At 32.5% G+C, this 17,153-nt stretch overlaps 2 protein-coding genes across 2 annotated transcripts; one reads left to right on the top strand and one right to left on the bottom strand.

The window, feature by feature from the left end:
* The first annotated feature begins 1,973 nt into the window (after positions 1-1,973).
* Positions 1,974-10,936, top strand: LOC139482034 (uncharacterized). Its single transcript, XM_071265674.1, has 7 exons — positions 1,974-2,869; positions 3,961-4,075; positions 4,607-5,074; positions 5,955-6,428; positions 6,980-7,109; positions 7,815-7,945; positions 8,625-10,936. Exons 2-7 carry the CDS (start codon positions 4,016-4,018, stop codon positions 9,792-9,794), a joined length of 2,433 nt encoding a protein of 810 aa, XP_071121775.1. The 5' UTR covers positions 1,974-2,869; positions 3,961-4,015; the 3' UTR covers positions 9,795-10,936.
* LOC139482035 (bifunctional 3'-5' exonuclease/ATP-dependent helicase WRN-like) lies at positions 10,919-15,436 on the bottom strand. The gene is made up of 3 exons (XM_071265675.1): positions 14,781-15,436; positions 13,280-13,439; positions 10,919-12,638 (listed from the first exon to the last, which is right to left on the bottom strand). Exons 1-3 carry the CDS (start codon positions 15,133-15,135, stop codon positions 11,666-11,668), a joined length of 1,488 nt encoding a protein of 495 aa, XP_071121776.1. The 5' UTR covers positions 15,136-15,436; the 3' UTR covers positions 10,919-11,665.
* Positions 15,437-17,153: the final 1,717 nt, after the last annotated feature.

The following is a 17,153-nucleotide window of genomic DNA, read 5'->3' on the forward strand; positions in this document are numbered from 1 at the left end:
GCGAGAATTCCCATACCCGTAGGTGTCCTTCAGCTGGCCCCTAAAAAATATGTGTACTAGTACAGTGATAATGGACGTCATACTAAACTCTGAATTATACACAATAAACTAAAATTAAAATTAATACAAAACTAACAAAGGCCAGAGGCTCCTGACTTGGGACAGCCGCAAAATTGTGGCGGAGTTAAACATGTTTATGAGATCTCAACCCTCCCCTTATACCTCTAGGCAATGTAGAAAAGTAAACGCATAACAATACGCACATCAAAATTCAGATCAAGAGAAGTGCGAGTCCAATGTCAAAATATGTAAGAAAAGAAAATAAATAAAATGACAATAATACATAAATAAAAATACTAGGTATTGTGAAAAATATCCAACAAGGAAAATGACTGTCAACTGCATCGACAAACTGAATTTAAAATTGTTTTTTTTCAATCGTTCTGATAACAATGACTTTAATGACTTTCTCATTTTGAATTTACCTTGAAGTTCTTGATTATCCATCTAATTGTTATTGTTATCGTATTTTCAAGTAAGAAATTGACTGTAATATACAACCCTCATATTGAAAATTTGTTCATTAAAATAAGATTAATCTTTCATTTAATTATTCACGTTACGTGGGTTATCAACACAAGATCGCATGCGGTACTATTCTCTTTTGTGTGATAATAAAATTGAGAAAGGAAATGGTGAATATGTCAAAGCGACAACCACCCGACCATAGAGCAAACAACAGCCGAAGGCAACCAATGGGTCTTCAATGTAGCGAGAATTCCCGCACCCGTAGGTGTCCTTCAGCTGGCCCCTAAAATATGCATAATAGTACAGTGATAATGGACGTCATACTAAACTCCGAATTATACACAAGAAACTAAAATTTAAAATCATACAAGACTAACAAAGGTAAGTTCACCTTAAGCTTTTTATCATTACATACATCAAAATTACTTAAGATTATGGTTAATAGCAACTTAAAATTAAAGCAGACTCAACTAGGAAAACTTTATGTTGACCAATGAAACGATGTTAAAGTCAGATAGTTTATAGTTTAAACATATTTATTTATAGTGGATTGGGAAACAAGTTTTGCAACTTATATTAATCCCTTTCCACTTTGCGGGTTGCGAGTGCTGCCTTGTAGCGGCATTAGCCTACTCTTTTTCGAAATCTACAAGGATGTCTTTAACGTGCAAGAGATATTGCCCTCTCTTAACATGTGTCAGCCATTTATCGTTCCCTTCCGACGGACTATCATCGTTTCCTCAAGACCATACTTGCAAATGGTGTCAAGGGAGAGCCGAAAATTCAGTCCCTGAAATTTTCATCCCGGAACGGGAATCGAACCAGGAACCTTTGTGTTAGTAGTCTGATGACCTGACCACTACACCACTAAGGTCAGATAACTGTTCATAACAACAACACGAACAATGTACACTAAACAATTATCAACTAAGGTCGGATGAAACCTGCAAATTTTCATCTTTTGATTATTCCGTACACAAATATGTATGACCTATTGCATATATCTGATATATAAACTTATTATCATGCAAAATTATCTATAATCATCTACATTGTATCAATGGAATGAAGTGGAGGTCAGGTGAATTATGTCTGAAGGGTCATTAAACCCTTGAAAGAAATTCCTTTACCAAATATAGTCATCAAATTACTATTAATAGGTGAACATTCCATATAACAAAAAGAATCAACGCTTTTCTTCAAGCAGTAGCTCAATCTAATTAAAAACCGATCTCTCATGCTCCCGTTTTCTGATATGTCGCGTGGGAGATCTAACGAAACCCGCTTTGGGGTCACATGTGAGTGACCTCGTAGGTGTGTCTTTTTCGACCAATGAAAATAACTCTTCCACGATTATAGAAGTTCATCCTGAGGTAAAGGGATGTAACTCATTTTTTTACGAAGAAATCGTCAGTCAAAACAATTCATTCGGGTTTTCTTTAATTATTGGATCACACCCGAAATTACGAAAGGATTTGTTTACTTCAATTTTTGGCGTCGTATATTTTTAACAATTCTGATAACGTTTTAAATGGTCTTGCTATAATGTATGAGTAGCCACCAAGATCTCAATTGTAAATTTTTACCTTGTATGCAACTTCTGTTATCAAAACCAGATGTTTATGGAGGTTGGAGACTGTTTTAGTGTCAAATACATTGTCATTGCACATGTGTGAAGTATAAAACTATCGCTATGGATTTGAAGAGTCCTGCCACCCCCAGAAGAGTTTATTACCTCTCAAATATATGTGTAATTTGTGGTTTTTCATTTGTCCAGACTGACATTACCCCATCTGGCCACAAAGTTGAGAAAAAGCTAACAAACCATAAACTCAAATTGACAAGAGAAAGGGTAGACAATATTAAGAAGGTTATTGAGGTATTTGAACATGAACATGAACAAGTAAATGGTGTATGTAAAAAATGTTATAGACACATTGAGAAAGTGCTTAAACTGCAGGAAGAGTTGGGTTCGTTACAGAAAGACTTAAATGACACTAGAAGTGGTGTACGCATGACCTACAACTTGACGTGTTCAAAAACAAAGTCGGAAAGTAAAAGACAAAGTTATGAAAAACGACTATTGAGGTCACCACTGTCACAACAGCCAAGTAAACAACAAAGGACAGACTTTCCAACTGCTGTGTCAGTGGTTACAATGATGACACTGCCAACCTTTCCTCAGATTCTCAGTGGAAGACAGACGGACCATACAGTGGCTGAAATAGTTCCAACACCAAAAAAAACAAGAAGATCGCTGTCATTTACTAGTCCGCCAAAGACTACTGCATCACAGGAGGAACAGAAACATGAGCAAAGCAGTCTTGTGGGAGAAGTTGAGGTACAAATGTACATGTTAATTTTATATTCATCTTGAAACATATGTTCATAATTTCTTATTTCAAATATTAAAATTACATGAGTTAAGTATTACAAATTAAACTATAGTTGGATCAGATAGATGTTTTCTATCATTTAGTTTATAGATAATAAAGGCTGTGTTGCCAAATGTTAAAAAGGTATAACCATTTGATACTGTCAGAGGGTGATGATTTTATCAGCATTATTTCTTTTCTAATGGTTTTCAGCATGTAAAAAAAATCAATGATCCATAAATTATAAATACAAATGTATTTGTTTCAACTCCACCGAACACCCACATCAGTATCAAATGATTGTCTCCTCAAGTTTGTAGTTTTTAGAAAATTTTAATTTTGTACTAATTCGATAAAAATGACAGCAACACACTTGATTTGAGTTGAATCATTTGTATTTCATTAACATCATGAACATGATTAAAGGATTGAAATTTCATGAGTCATACATTTATTTTGCTCATTTTTTTGTTCCGTCCAAGTACACTTTTTGCCTATGTGCTAAAAGGTAAACTGTTGCTGTCATTCTTTTTTCAGTTTACTTTAACATGTTATAAGTTCAATTGAATTTGCTTGTTGTTTATATTAATTGTTTGTTACCAATGACCACAAAAGCATCAACTGATAATATAGTTGTGTCAAATTTTAAAAAGACTATATATATATACATTTGTATGTACATGTATAGTATGGAAACTGGATTAATTTTAATTGTATCAAAATTTGGGAAAGTAAGAGGACTTCAGTCTGTCTGCAATCCTTTGAATGCAAAAAAAGTGCTTACATTTTTACATGGGAACTTTAAAAACATCCTGTTTACATTTACAGAAGAAAAAAAGAGAAAATATAATAAGCCTAAAAAAAGGTACAGAAAACTCTTTTTCACAGATGGACAGACATGGATAACATGGTGATACATTTTGTATTTAGTGTTGTAGTCATAAGCTTTGATTTTCAAAAGATCTGTTTAACTACACTGCACACAGTTATTTTTTTGTGGTCAAATTGTTAAATTTTGCATGTCAATTGCAGTTTGCATCTTTAGTTTTTATTGCAGGTCTACATACATGTACAGAACTTGTTTTTAACATATATGAACATTACACTTTGAAATGTGGTTGGATTTACATGACTTTTCATTTGACTGCAGTAAATGTTATTGCAGAAAACAGGTAAAGTTGTTATTTTTTTCTCAAGATCAATAAATGTCAAGACAGTTAATTATTAAAAAAGATATGAATTTTGATTTCAATAAGTTAAAGGAAAATGGAAGAACTCATATTGCATCTGAAAATGGAGTTGTGCCTCATACTTAATAAGAAATTTGATTTGGCACTGTTATCATGGTTACTGAAAAAATGTATATGGAATGATCAGTAACTGTATCATGATTAAATCTGTTTAGATATCGATCATTAATAAATTAAAAGCAATACATATTGTGTTAAATGATAATATTTTGCATTCTATTTAACCATCATTGAACAAGTTGAAAGATCACTTCAGTTTCATCAAGTAGTGCTGAATATTTCTCAATGGAATATAACATGTATAATGTGATCAATTTTTTAAAATTTATATAGTTTCTCCAAAACCAATAAATATGATATCTCGTTTTATTTCAATAAAGAAAAAAATCAATTAATCATAATAATGTTTTATCAATCACCCCAAGTCTCTAAAGGTCCCTCTTTATTTTATAGATGACAGTGTATTACCCCAGTGGGAAAAGGACCGCTTTTGTACCAGAAATTAGACACAGAAATATTTGCAGGGCTATTTATAGAGGACAAAATGTTGAAAAATGTATTATAGATATAATAAGTAAATCCCATCCAGAAACTTTGACCTCTGCTACATCCAATATTATTTCCGCTGAATGTGAAGCCATTTGCAAACGGGGATCTGGTTCTATTTTACAAGATAGATCCTACTCTGGAATATTTAACTTTCATTGGGATAAATTTCATGATGAAATACAACTTAAAGCACCACAGACATTGAAAGTAATATCTTCAGCTTTAAACAATATACCAATAGCACCAGGAGAGAAAAAGTATACAACACTAATGCACATAATTTCAATGGCACTGCATGGAAGGAACCAAGAGATGTCCTCTATTCATTATCAAATTGGATTCATTCTGACACATGGTGCCTGCAAACAAAGGGTAATTATATAAACTCATTGAATGCTATATGACTAAATTTTTAATTATGAAAAAAAGTTAATGAAATCAGGGGTGAATCCATTTTTATAAAATAAAGGTGAAGAAAGGGGGGGGGGGAAGTTCCAACTATACATGCTATATGTGCCTATTCAAATGCATTGCTCATTAGAAAAAAAACTCCCCCACAAGCCCTCACTGTTAAGCTTTTGCATGAATACAGAGCTTGTTATGGTTATTGAAATATGCCTGAAAGATCTGTTTCTTATTTTTTTAAAACTAACATGCTACATACATAATTTTTGTCTTTGCAAAGTTAATTTGCCAAACAAGACTGCATGATGCAACTTGCAGCATCAGCTGTATATATATATATATATATATATATATATATATATATATATATATGCTGAAGTTTGTGAGTCGGTCTAGTAAATTGAATATTTACATTATAAATTAGTGATATACTGTAGGCACAAACAAATGTTCATGTGCAGTTGATATAGGATTTAAATATCTCATTTTCATGGAGATCATATGGAATTTCTCCCTCTGTCTGACATTGGTCAATAATTTTGAAGTATTGCATACATGTAAAAATTACTTTTTATTTAGATTTGAACAAAAATGTGTCAAAGTTCATTAATACAATGTATATATAAATTTTATCATAGAATCACAGTGAGGACTTTGATACAGGTGACACGGGTGGTAATAAAGCTATGTGTTAAAGGCCTCACTGTGATTTTGAGATGAAGAACAGCAATAAAAGGCTGTTCCTTTACTTGTTGTGTTTCTTGTTGTACATGTACTGATTTCATGTCATAAATAGAAATCCTATCTTAAATATTCTTGATTTTAACCATGCTTTTGTTTTTTATAGGACATTGAACGCTTGGCAAAGTTGGGCTTAACTGTAAACCCCAGATCTGTTCAAAATAAGCTATCATCTTGGGAAGATTTTTTAGACACAGATTTGGTTCAGTTAAAAGAGGAGTGGAAAGAAGGTGTTGGTGTCAAGTACCAAATGATTGGTGACAATTGGGACAAGAATATTTTACCATCCTACAGGACTTCCCAAGATAAAACGCTATCTCTGCACCTGTTTCAAGTTATTGCAGTTGTAGATAGAATTGTTCCAGAAAATAAACCCGTTGTTGAAGAAGAGGTACAACTGAATCATGCTGATTTTATACCATCAATATCAGAACAAGAGCAATTGAAGAAAGAGCTCTCCTTTCTCGTAGCAACATCAGTAATTCAAAATATTGATCAAATGAAAACTGAGTTTGAATCTATTTTCCCATCACACTTAGAGCATGATTATAGTGATTCATCTGGAATCAAAACAAAACAGGTATGATTACTTCTTTTAATGGTTTGGAAAATATGTTTGTTAAAATTGAGTTATGAATATATAATGTATAAACAGGTTTAAAAGTATTGTAATTCAGATCATAAACATATTATTGTAACTAAAAGGATAGAGCTTGGTATTTATTATAAAGTATCAGAAGGGTAAAAATCATACTGATTTTTTTTATCATAGTTCAAGTTAACATGGCCATGCATATGTATGATGAGATTTGTCATAAACATCCTTACAAGCACAATGGAGTTTCACTCTATGTTTCTTAACTGATCTTCAATGGTATACATATACATGAATATATAGCATATTGAACAGACATACAGCCTTTTATAGCTGACTATGCGGTATGGGCTTTGCTCATTGTTGAAGGCCGTACGGTGACCTATAGTTGTTAATGTTTGTGTCATTTTGGTCTTTAGTGGAAAGTTGTCTCATTGGCAATCATACCACATCTTCTTTTTTACATACAGGATCGTGTTGTTTTAAGTTAAGTGAAGGAAAATTATAAAATATTTAATGGTATGTATTCTTTTCAGTTTCCTTTGGGCTTATTCGACTGTAATGAAAACAAGACCCAACAGGTGATAAGACTTCTTAAGCAGCTGACTGAAAAGTATGTGCCACTAAAAGACAATGGAGAAGTGATTGATGAAGTTTTCTTTGGAGGTAATTTTACATTAATATATTCTGTTCAAACAACAATTTACTTTGATCCACAGATCTATAGAAAAATGTATAGATGTGCCATGATTGTCAATGAGAAACTCTTACCTGACACCAAAGGAGGTACAAGTTAACAACTATAGTATTACTCATAATAAAGCCTTCAACAATGATCAAAACAGATGAATCCAAACTGCATAGGAAGATAGAAATATATGAAAAAAATGTAAAACAATTCAAATAAGAAAGCCACATTATTCATGTTACTGTAAATTCAGAAATTAATTTATTGCTTGCTTTTAAAGAGAATTTGTCATTTTAGACTAAAATATGATTTTATTTTTTGCAATAATCAGAAAAATTATGTTTGATTCAAAGAAATAATTTCAAAATGCTAGTTTTAACTATTGCGATGATAACCCTGTCTCATTTTTCGCAATGATAAAAACATTGCAATAATTTGGAAATTTACATTATTATGCAAAGTGACAATGTGGATTATTTAAACGTCAGAAATGAATGAAATATTTTCGGATACCAGCATTATTATAGTTAGACATGGAATAGCTAAAAATGTTCAATTTTGTGATTAAAAAAAAATATGTTCCTATGCATAATGGTTCATTTTTGTTAATATTCATTTCTTGGAGGACTGAAGCATATGTGATATGAAGGAAAACTGTTTGTAAAAAACTTAATCATTTTCAGGAGACAGATTAACAGACGAAAGAATCCAGTCAGCTCAGCAAGCCATGTCAAATGGTGATACTCCAAAAGAGAAACTGCAAGGTTTCATTTCCAAAATTGAAGACTGGCATAGAATGATGAATTTTTTGGAGGTATACAACCTAAGTTGCAACTTAAGTTGGGCATTTTATGTTTCATTATAGGGAGAGGTGTGGGGGCTGAAATTGTTTAAGTTAGTATCTCTAGCAAAAACTGATTTTGAATCCAACAAGAGACTATCTCCGGGTACTCTGGTTTCTTTCACCAATAAAAACTGACCGCCAATAGCAGTAGTGTTAAACAATTATTAATCAATCAATTTAATGACAGGTAATTCATTGATTTGTGCTTTAACTGTTAAGCTGTTCTTAACTGTTCCTTAGTCAGGAATCTGATGTACAGTAGTTGTCACTTTTTATGCAATCTATACGTTTTTCTAGTTTCTTATATAGATTAGTCTGTTGGTTTTCCTGTTTGAATGGTTTTACACTAGTATTTTTTGTGGGCCCTTTATTGCTTGTTATTCAGTGTGAGCCAAAACTCTGTGTTGAAGGCCATACCATGGCCTATATAGTTTGACTTTTATTCATTGTTATTTGGATGGAGAGTTGTCTCATTGGCACTCATACCACATCTTCCTATATCTATGGCAGTTTAATTGTACTATTAGAAGGAATAGAAACATCCATCAATGTAATTTTTTACATATATTTACTCAATTTCATTTGATAACATGTTAAAAATATTTTTATAATGTAGGACTCTGTTTATTCATGTTTCTTTTATTTTCAGGCAATATGTAAACTCACATACGCCCAATCAACGATGGATAGAGGTACAGCCTGTTATTTTAGAAATTTTCTAAATCTTAGGAACGTCAAAGCTGAAGTTAAAAATGCTTTTCGAGCATATAAACTGTTGTACTATACAATATTTGATGCCTGCTGTTGTATTTTATTCATGAAACGATTCAATACACATGACTTAGAGGGAGTTATAGAAATGCCATCTGACTTCAAAGAAAGGAACAGTGAACAAAAGGTCCAGTGGTTATTGAATGTATGTTCCAGTATTGTTGAGGAGTGGTTTTTTGAAAATACTGATATGTTTCAGGAGCTCAGAGAAATTTTGGAGGACCCTGATCACCCAGAGAATTATTGGGTTCTGAATGAAGAGGGAAGATTTCCCTGTCATTTTTGTATAAAAACTTACTCTCATGTTGGAAGTCTAAAAACACATGAACGAATTTGTCATCAGCACAATGGACCAAAAATTGAAAAGAAAAAGAAAGCAAAAACTTCGGCAAATGATGATCAGCTATTTAACTACATTATTCTGTTATTTAAATTAACTGGACTTCTCAAAAATTTAGATACTGCTATTGATATGGCAGATGGAAGAAGATCTGTGAGGTCAGCAAAATATGAACTTCCAATTTTCAATACAACAAATAAATTAAAATATGTCATTGGTTGCATTCATTTAACTGCTCTTTCAGAAGAAACTCTATCACCAGAACAAAGAGATAGACTGATATTAAACAGAACAGTTAACCTTCAAGGGGGAAAGAACAATAACCTTGCTCTGGACGAATATGTTGAAATGCTGAACAGAGATAGTAAGGACATAGTTACAGGTCACCAAACAAAGGAAAGCATTATTGCACACTCAAAACAATATCCACATTTGATAAACTACATCAAACACTTTGATATAATATCAGAAATCCGACAACGAAAAGGATTCCACAAATTACCACAATATAAAGCAGACGTAATGAAGGTAGCAAAAGAACTGATAGAGATAAGGGCTTTTGAACATACACCAAAACGAAAATTTGTGTGTAAAGACTTGTCCACCGAAAGAAATCCATTCATTAATTCCTACAGAGGCTTATCGACCATGATAAACAGACACAAACCAAAAGAACCTTTTAGCCGTTTAAGAGACAAACATCAATAGGACAGTTGCCTGCATTAAATGATAATTGTGATCTGTATTCATCATTGTTCATGAATTAACTTCTTTTTCAAGTTAATACTTATGATATTATCAGATTTATTATGTAAACATATTTAAATGTCTTTAAAAAAGTTCTACACTTGTATGTCCATTTTGTGTCTCGACGCTTTTTTTTATGTCCAACTGTTAGTAGTCCATGGTGTAAAGTTCTAACCTAGTTTAATTTCCATTTCAAAATAAATTTTTGTTGTTTATGAAACAAGACTCTTAACCTGTTATTCACACCTAGCATAGAATGCTAATTTTAGTTCTTCTTCTGACATTGCAGAAGTGATGAGACATTTTTAAGGATGGTTATGAACTTGATGATATTTTCTTCTTTGCAACCTGAGGATAATTGTTGATATTAAAGCTAAATACCTGATTGCATACATGTACTATTTTCCTAACCCATGTAAGAATATATAAAAATAAAAAGATTTGTATGATTGCCAATGAAAACTCCCCATCATACCAAATAACATAGAAGTTAAAACAACAATGTCATCGTATGACCTTCATCAATGAGCAAAAATGAAAAGGCATTATCAGCTATATATACTAGCATGTATAAATTATGTCCCACATGCACCTTTTGAATAATTTTGGTACTTTTCATTGTCCTTGTATCCGATTGCAAATTAGTTGTTGGGGATATTTAATATTCCTAAAACATGTATAGCTTATTTATTTTTTCCTCATTGCTGTTGATTCATTTATTTTCTAGGTACATACTCAAATTTAATGGTTAATCTTAACCCATAAAATGACTGATTATGTTGGGAATTTTGTAAAATATGGTAATCCACTAAACAATTTCAGTGTGCCTGTTGCAAGTCAGGAGCCAATTTCCAATTTTAGATGGAGGGAGGGTTTAGTTTCTGAAACGGAATTAACTTTTTTTTTACGTGAATTGCCACTGTTTTCTTCCTTGTCTTTCAGTCTGTGGTTGATTGATGTCTCATTTGCAGTTATACCACATGTATTCATTTTTATTTATTTGTGCACTTCACAGTCACTTAGATTTATTTTTTGAATAAAGTTGACCTGTGACAAGTATCTGAGACAACAACACAAAAATTTAATAAATGATCATATATATATATATATATTTGTTTATTATACATGTTATAGTGCAACTTGATTATATACATATATTACAGTTGTAAAATTTACAATACAAATATCAGCCAGCCTCCATAGGCTTATGAATCACTAAATGGGCCAAATATGTTAAAGATCAATTATATTCTCAAAAAGTTATAAAGCTGTCACTGTGCAAATATATATATACTGGATTTTAAGTTACAGATAAATTTAATGATCAAATGTCAAATATATGTTTGCATAAACCATGAAAAAGAGTTGTATAAAAAAGGGATGTGGTGTGATTGTAATGCACATGTAAATTGTTTCTGAGAGACAAGCCGAACACAAAACCAATGGACCACAAAACGGAGAGCAATTGAAGTCTGTCACACTCTGTACAACTTACAACTATTCTGTTCACTGAAAATTATGTACATGAATATAAAAATAATCAGGTCAATAAAAATATATTTTCCAAGTTTGATTGCTTTCTGTTAATATGATCACTATACATATGAAAAGTTTAATCATGGACTCTAAATGACTAAAAAGTGTAGCAGCCAGTTGGGAATGCACTTTCATTTCAAAGCTTTCCTGATGCTAAATTTCATTTCAAATGCTGATAAGATATATATAAATAGTAAACATTAAACAATTACCATCACATTTAAAAACGCAATCCCAGTTAACCTTGACACAACACAAGAAAAAATAGTAGTTACACATTTTGATTACATTTGTTTTCAAACATTTTCATCTAATTCTGCCAAAAAATCATCATCAGAACTAAACAATTCAACACCATCATCAGCTGCAGCATTGTATTCATACTCAATTGTGTCACTATCACTGTCATGTGGCACAGTTTCAACATTTTCAATCAAAGATTCAATTTGCAGAATTTCACAATCCCCACAGGAACAGTTTTTGGCACAATTATCGCAACAAGTGTGCTTGTTACATTCTTTTTTAGCAAGTTCTTCCAACTCAGTATCTTGCAAGAAATTACTCATCAGAACCTGTCTTCTGCATGTATTTGTTGTGAAGACTGTCTTCACTTCCTTGTTGACACTTCTTAAATGATAGGAGTTGTGCATTAATATTGCAACAGAGTTGGAATTGTCCCGTCCCACTCTTCCTATTTCCTGAACTAAATCTAGAATACTTCGGGGTGACCCGTAAAGTATGATGCTATGACAAGCTACAACATCAATACCCATTCCTAATGCAGTGGTTGCAAATACAATTCTGATATCACTAGATATTTGACACATAGCCTCTATTATTTTCTTTTTATTTTTGTCAGATGTTTCAGAATGAAACATTTCTACCAGAGACTTACACATTGGCACCTCAGTTGTAGTGTATGTATATAATTTGGAAACTTCGTTGATGCTGTTGGCATATATCAATGTTTTTGGAAAATCCTTTCCTAAACGTTCAAGAGAGTCTATAAGCCAAAACATGGCAGTGTCAACAGAATTTTCAATCTTTTTAACAACAAGCTTAATATTGCTCTTGTTTGGAGAGACATTCAGAAACATAGTAGTGTCTGTTTTAAAGTTCAGGATTTTCATGACCTGCTTCTTAATCTTGTTGGTACAAGTAGCGCTTAATGCTAATGCAGTAGCATTCGGAAACATGGCCCTCATCTCTCCTATATATCTGAACCACTTCCTAAATGCTTCCTGCTCATCTGTCTCTTCATCACCTCCCCTGCAAAAAAAAAGTTGTTTTACAAAATTTGCACAAAAATCACCACCCAATAAACATGATAAATAATTATGCTTCATTCTAATTTTTTTTATATTAATTATAGTTGTACTATATTTTTTATGTTCAATATATAAAATGTACTTCCACTCAGAAGATTGTAGGCATCCTATGGATCATTTATCAGACATTTATAATCATATACCTCAATACTAGAATAAGGGGGAGGGCCACAATACCTTTTTATATGTTGCAAAAGTAAATGTTACCTTTTCCCATATTGTTGGGTTTTAATGCATGTGGTATGCAATGTAAGAGTAGTATACCAAAGTGTCAAAAGAGGAACACCAAAAACAGAGGACAGAAGAAAACAGAAGCAATGACAGCTTGGTTTTTACTTTTAATAGATTGATAGACAAAATTAAGATTGACAGACCAAGAAGATATGGGAACTTTATTAACCTAGTCATATATATATTACCAATATTTGCCTAGACCTATTTTGAAGCTTGAAAGGTTACCTATTCCAGCAGTATATCAGAAGTAATCTAACCCCCCCCCCCCCCCCCCCCCACCACCACCACCACCACCACCACCCCCGTTTGAGAATAAGGTTTTGCAGCAAATGACTATATAACAATTACCATGTTGTTATGGTATGAAATTCATCTAGAACTATCAACCCTACTGAAAGTTGTTGGAGTTGTGACCTCCAATAAGGATCGCCAACAAGTGTCTCAGGAGATGCAAATATGACGTCAATTGATCCGTTTCTTATCTGTTGATCACCTTCTTCAGAGTTGCCTGCAAAATTGAGAAAGGAAAAACTATTTTTGAATTCTTTTTAATTTCCCACAAAAGAAATATATAAAATCCACACAAGAAATATATATTTAAACATCATGAGCATGAAATGGCGTAATCATTTAAACATTTGTTTGATGAATATAATCAATTGTTTTTTGTTTATTTCTTTTGTACAATGTACATGTAATCACACGATAAGTTTTTCTAAATTTGAATTGTTTTTCACTTGTTAAAATGTATATTTAATTTCAGGGACTTTAAAGCTACATGCAGTAATGTAGTATTGCCTATTTGTTTTGATCATTAATGAAGGTGTGTTGTCGACCATTGTTAACTTGCATGTCATTTGGTTTTTGGTGGAGAGTTGTCTCACTGATGTGGCAATCATACTACATGATAACATGTAGCTCATCTTATATGAACTTTAGTTTAAAGTGGCTTTGAACTGTCAGTTACTGCGAGTACTCTCAGTCTCAGATCATTGGGTCAGGATCCCACTTACATCAGCTGGCTTACATGTCTAATATTCATGATATTATTATCATTACATAGTTGTTTCTGTTCATTTATTCGTTATGTTTGTACATAAATTAGGTCGTAAGTTTTCCTGTTTGTAATTGTTTTAAACTTGCCATTTCCGGCCTATTATAGCTGACAATGGTATATATATATTATGGGCTTTGCTCATAGACATGGTTGAAGGGCTTAGGCCCTATGGTAAGTTGAACCGTAACCAATAACCAATAATTTCTGTGTCATTTGGTCTGTTGATAGACATGATAGAGTCTTGTGGAGACTTGTCTCATTGGCAATCATACCACATCTTCGATTTGTCTATACATAAACATCTATAGCTAGTCTATACTATCTATACTAGCTATATCTGTATCTGTATGGTTACATTGTAGTTCCCAATTCTGGCTTTTTAGTATTGGCGCTGTTAAATTTACTGATGTTTCATTTATTAGCCATGGCGGCTTTGGCCATAATCCACATTTTACAACTTATAAGTAATACTGATAGATTGCGAAAATAAACCAGGCTTTTGGAGAAACAAGAGACGCTTGATGTAGAATCTGATTGATAAAACTTTTTCAGTGAGTTAATATTGAGGGGGGATAGGAGGGGTCATGATCTTGAAATCCCGGGCTTAATAACACGAAATCCCGTATTTAAATAAAGTAAATCACAACGTCCCGAAGTCCGAAAAAAAGATTACCCGGATCCCGAAAGGGTCAATCCCGAAATCCCGATCCTGGAGTTCTGTCTTCTGATGAAGGTCCTATCCCCCCTCAATATTTCAAAAACTTGATACATGTAGTAGCCTATGTTATATACCTTTAAAGGCGGACTTCAATCCAGGTACAGTTTCTAGACGCTTTACTTGGTCGTTCATAAGTGATACAAGTGGACAACAGACAATTATTTTCTCTTCTACGTCAAGCTTCTCTAAATAATTGACAGTTTCTGGAGTGAACACTTCAGTTGGTTCAGGCTCAGCTTTCATTCTCCGTATCAAAGGAAGGTAAATCTGGTACGGGAGTGACTTTCCAAATCCCGTTGGTAATACAGCCATACAGTCTCTTCTCGCTAAAAGTGATGACACTATTTCTCTTTGCTCAAATTTTAACATTTCTACTCCAAATAATGCACAAACTTCTGTAATCATCGAATCCAGTATATCGTCCGCCATTTTCCCATTCAATCCAAAAACGCTAAAGGAAAACTTTTTTGATTGGCTTACTGATAGGTCGTCAACTCATTTGCATATCATTAAAAATTCATAACTTAAGTTCACTCACATGTGACCCCAAAGCGGGTTTTGTTAGATCTCCCACGCGACATATCAGAAAACGGGAGCATGAGAGATCGGTTTTTAATTAGATTGGCAGTAGCTGACACACATATGAGGTCAATGACAACGGAAAATTCACATAACATTTAATCATATATGTACAAGATATGAATTAGCGATGTCTCCAAGCTTCTGAAATCTAAAGCTTATTACAAATAGATTGCGTCGCTGTCGCTGATGAATTATAACCCACATGTCTCGTATTAGAGACTAACAATATTTATCTTTATTTTTATAAAAATTAGGAATTTGTTATGAGACTATCAACCAAAGTTCAAATATAGTAACTAAAAGCAATGTCAGGAATTTGCTCCAACTTCAATTATATAAAAACCATACCGTATAATCGGCAATAAAAATACAATTCAAACGTGAAAACGTGCTGACAAATTTATCATGTTTATCACCACAAAAAAAAACAAAAAAACAACCGACTTGAACCACCGACAACGTACTCTCGTGCAATCAAAAAGTAAATAAAGAAAAAAAAAACAGAATAAAGAGCAAGCTAATTTAAGATTTAATAAATAAAATTCGCAAGACAAATAGTAAATGATTGATAGAAAATCTGTAGTATTGTCTATGTTGTTTCTCGGGAGAGTACAATAATTAACATTACAATGTGTTTTTATATTTGTTAATCGCTGTAAGAGAAAATTTCCATAACCCATAATAGATAAGCTAAGCATGGATTAATAAAAGTGAATTATTTTACGTTCAATAATCGAAGAATTTACAGGTCGTGAAATTTTATCATGTGTATCATGCTTGTATAGACAGTTTGATATGATTTATTTTAATTATTGGTGTGTTTTTGCCATTTTTAAGTGTGAGACAAAATTTGCTCTTGTGAAACAAGTTCTAGTAAACCTAATATCACAGGAAATATGTTCTGGGGGGAAATGTTCTACAGAGGATTTCTATATAACTTGTTCCATCTCAGGTTGATGAAATTTGTTCCTCACCTGGTGAAATATGTTCAGAGTTTATGAAACTTGTTCTTTATCTGTCTTTATTTTATTTTATTATAAAATACGTTGTGGGTTTTTTAAGATTTGTTTCTTATCTGATTAAATACGTTGTTGGTTTTTGAGATTTGTTCCTTATCTGATAAAATACGTTGTGGGTTTGTGAGATTTGTTCATATCTGATAAAATCCGTTGTGGGTTTTCGAAATTTGATAAAAGAAGTTCAGAGTGTATGAGATTTGTTCCTTAATTGATGAAATAAGTTCTGGGTTTATGCGATTTGTTCCTTACCTGATGAAATAAGTTCCGGGTTTATGAAATTTGTTCCTTATCTGATAAAATAAGTTCTGACTTTGTGAGATTTGTTCCTTACCTGCTGGAATAAGTTCCTTGTCTATGAAATATGCTCGACTGCTTGAACAAGTTATCTTATATACATTGTACGTCATCAGTGAGCTTAAGTTTATCCTTCTAGTGCATTTCAAAAATAAGTATTACATTAATAATATAATGAACAAAAAGTGTAAATCAATCAATTCGATTCCTGTGGAGTAATCGAAATTTTATATTATATACTTCGTAATAAATATGTCATAATGGTTGACTAGAACATTGGGCCATGACCATTAAGATAAACCAAGGAAGAATACCACATAAAACATAAATACAAATTAAGATACATTACCATCTCCCTTATTTCTTATCCTCATCCTATAGTTACAGAGTTGCTTTCAATTGCAAGTATATTCAGTGCAAGCATACTTAATACAGCATTCAGTTTGCATTATAATTTAAGTGTCACAAGAAAATGTTTCACTGTGCAATATGCAACAAAGGTACTTTAAAAAGGTTAGAATGGAACTTATTCGTTAGTCTATGCCGTTCGGT

This window comes from Mytilus edulis, chromosome 7, assembly GCF_963676685.1.
Source record: "Mytilus edulis chromosome 7, xbMytEdul2.2, whole genome shotgun sequence".
In the NCBI taxonomy this organism is placed as follows: domain Eukaryota; kingdom Metazoa; phylum Mollusca; class Bivalvia; order Mytilida; family Mytilidae; genus Mytilus; species Mytilus edulis.

What these genes read in the sequence shown, in the direction of transcription:
- LOC139482034 (XM_071265674.1), top strand. Translation starts at nt 4,016, where the DNA reads ATGTGGTTGGATTTACATGACTTTTCATTTGACTGCAGTAAATGTTAT. An exon ending in AATGTTATTGCAGAAAACAG is followed by an intron (nt 4,076 to 4,606) that starts GTAAAGTTGTTA and finishes TTTATTTTATAG; the next exon opens with ATGACAGTGTATTACCCCAG. An exon ending in GAATGATGAATTTTTTGGAG is followed by an intron (nt 7,946 to 8,624) that starts GTATACAACCTA and finishes TTTTATTTTCAG; the next exon opens with GCAATATGTAAACTCACATA.
- LOC139482035 (XM_071265675.1), bottom strand. Translation starts at nt 15,135, where the DNA reads ATGGCGGACGATATACTGGATTCGATGATTACAGAAGTTTGTGCATTA. An exon ending in ATTGAAGTCCGCCTTTAAAG is followed by an intron (nt 13,440 to 14,780) that starts GTATATAACATA and finishes TCAATTTTGCAG; the next exon opens with GCAACTCTGAAGAAGGTGAT. An exon ending in TTTCATACCATAACAACATG is followed by an intron (nt 12,639 to 13,279) that starts GTAATTGTTATA and finishes TTTTTTTTGCAG; the next exon opens with GGGAGGTGATGAAGAGACAG.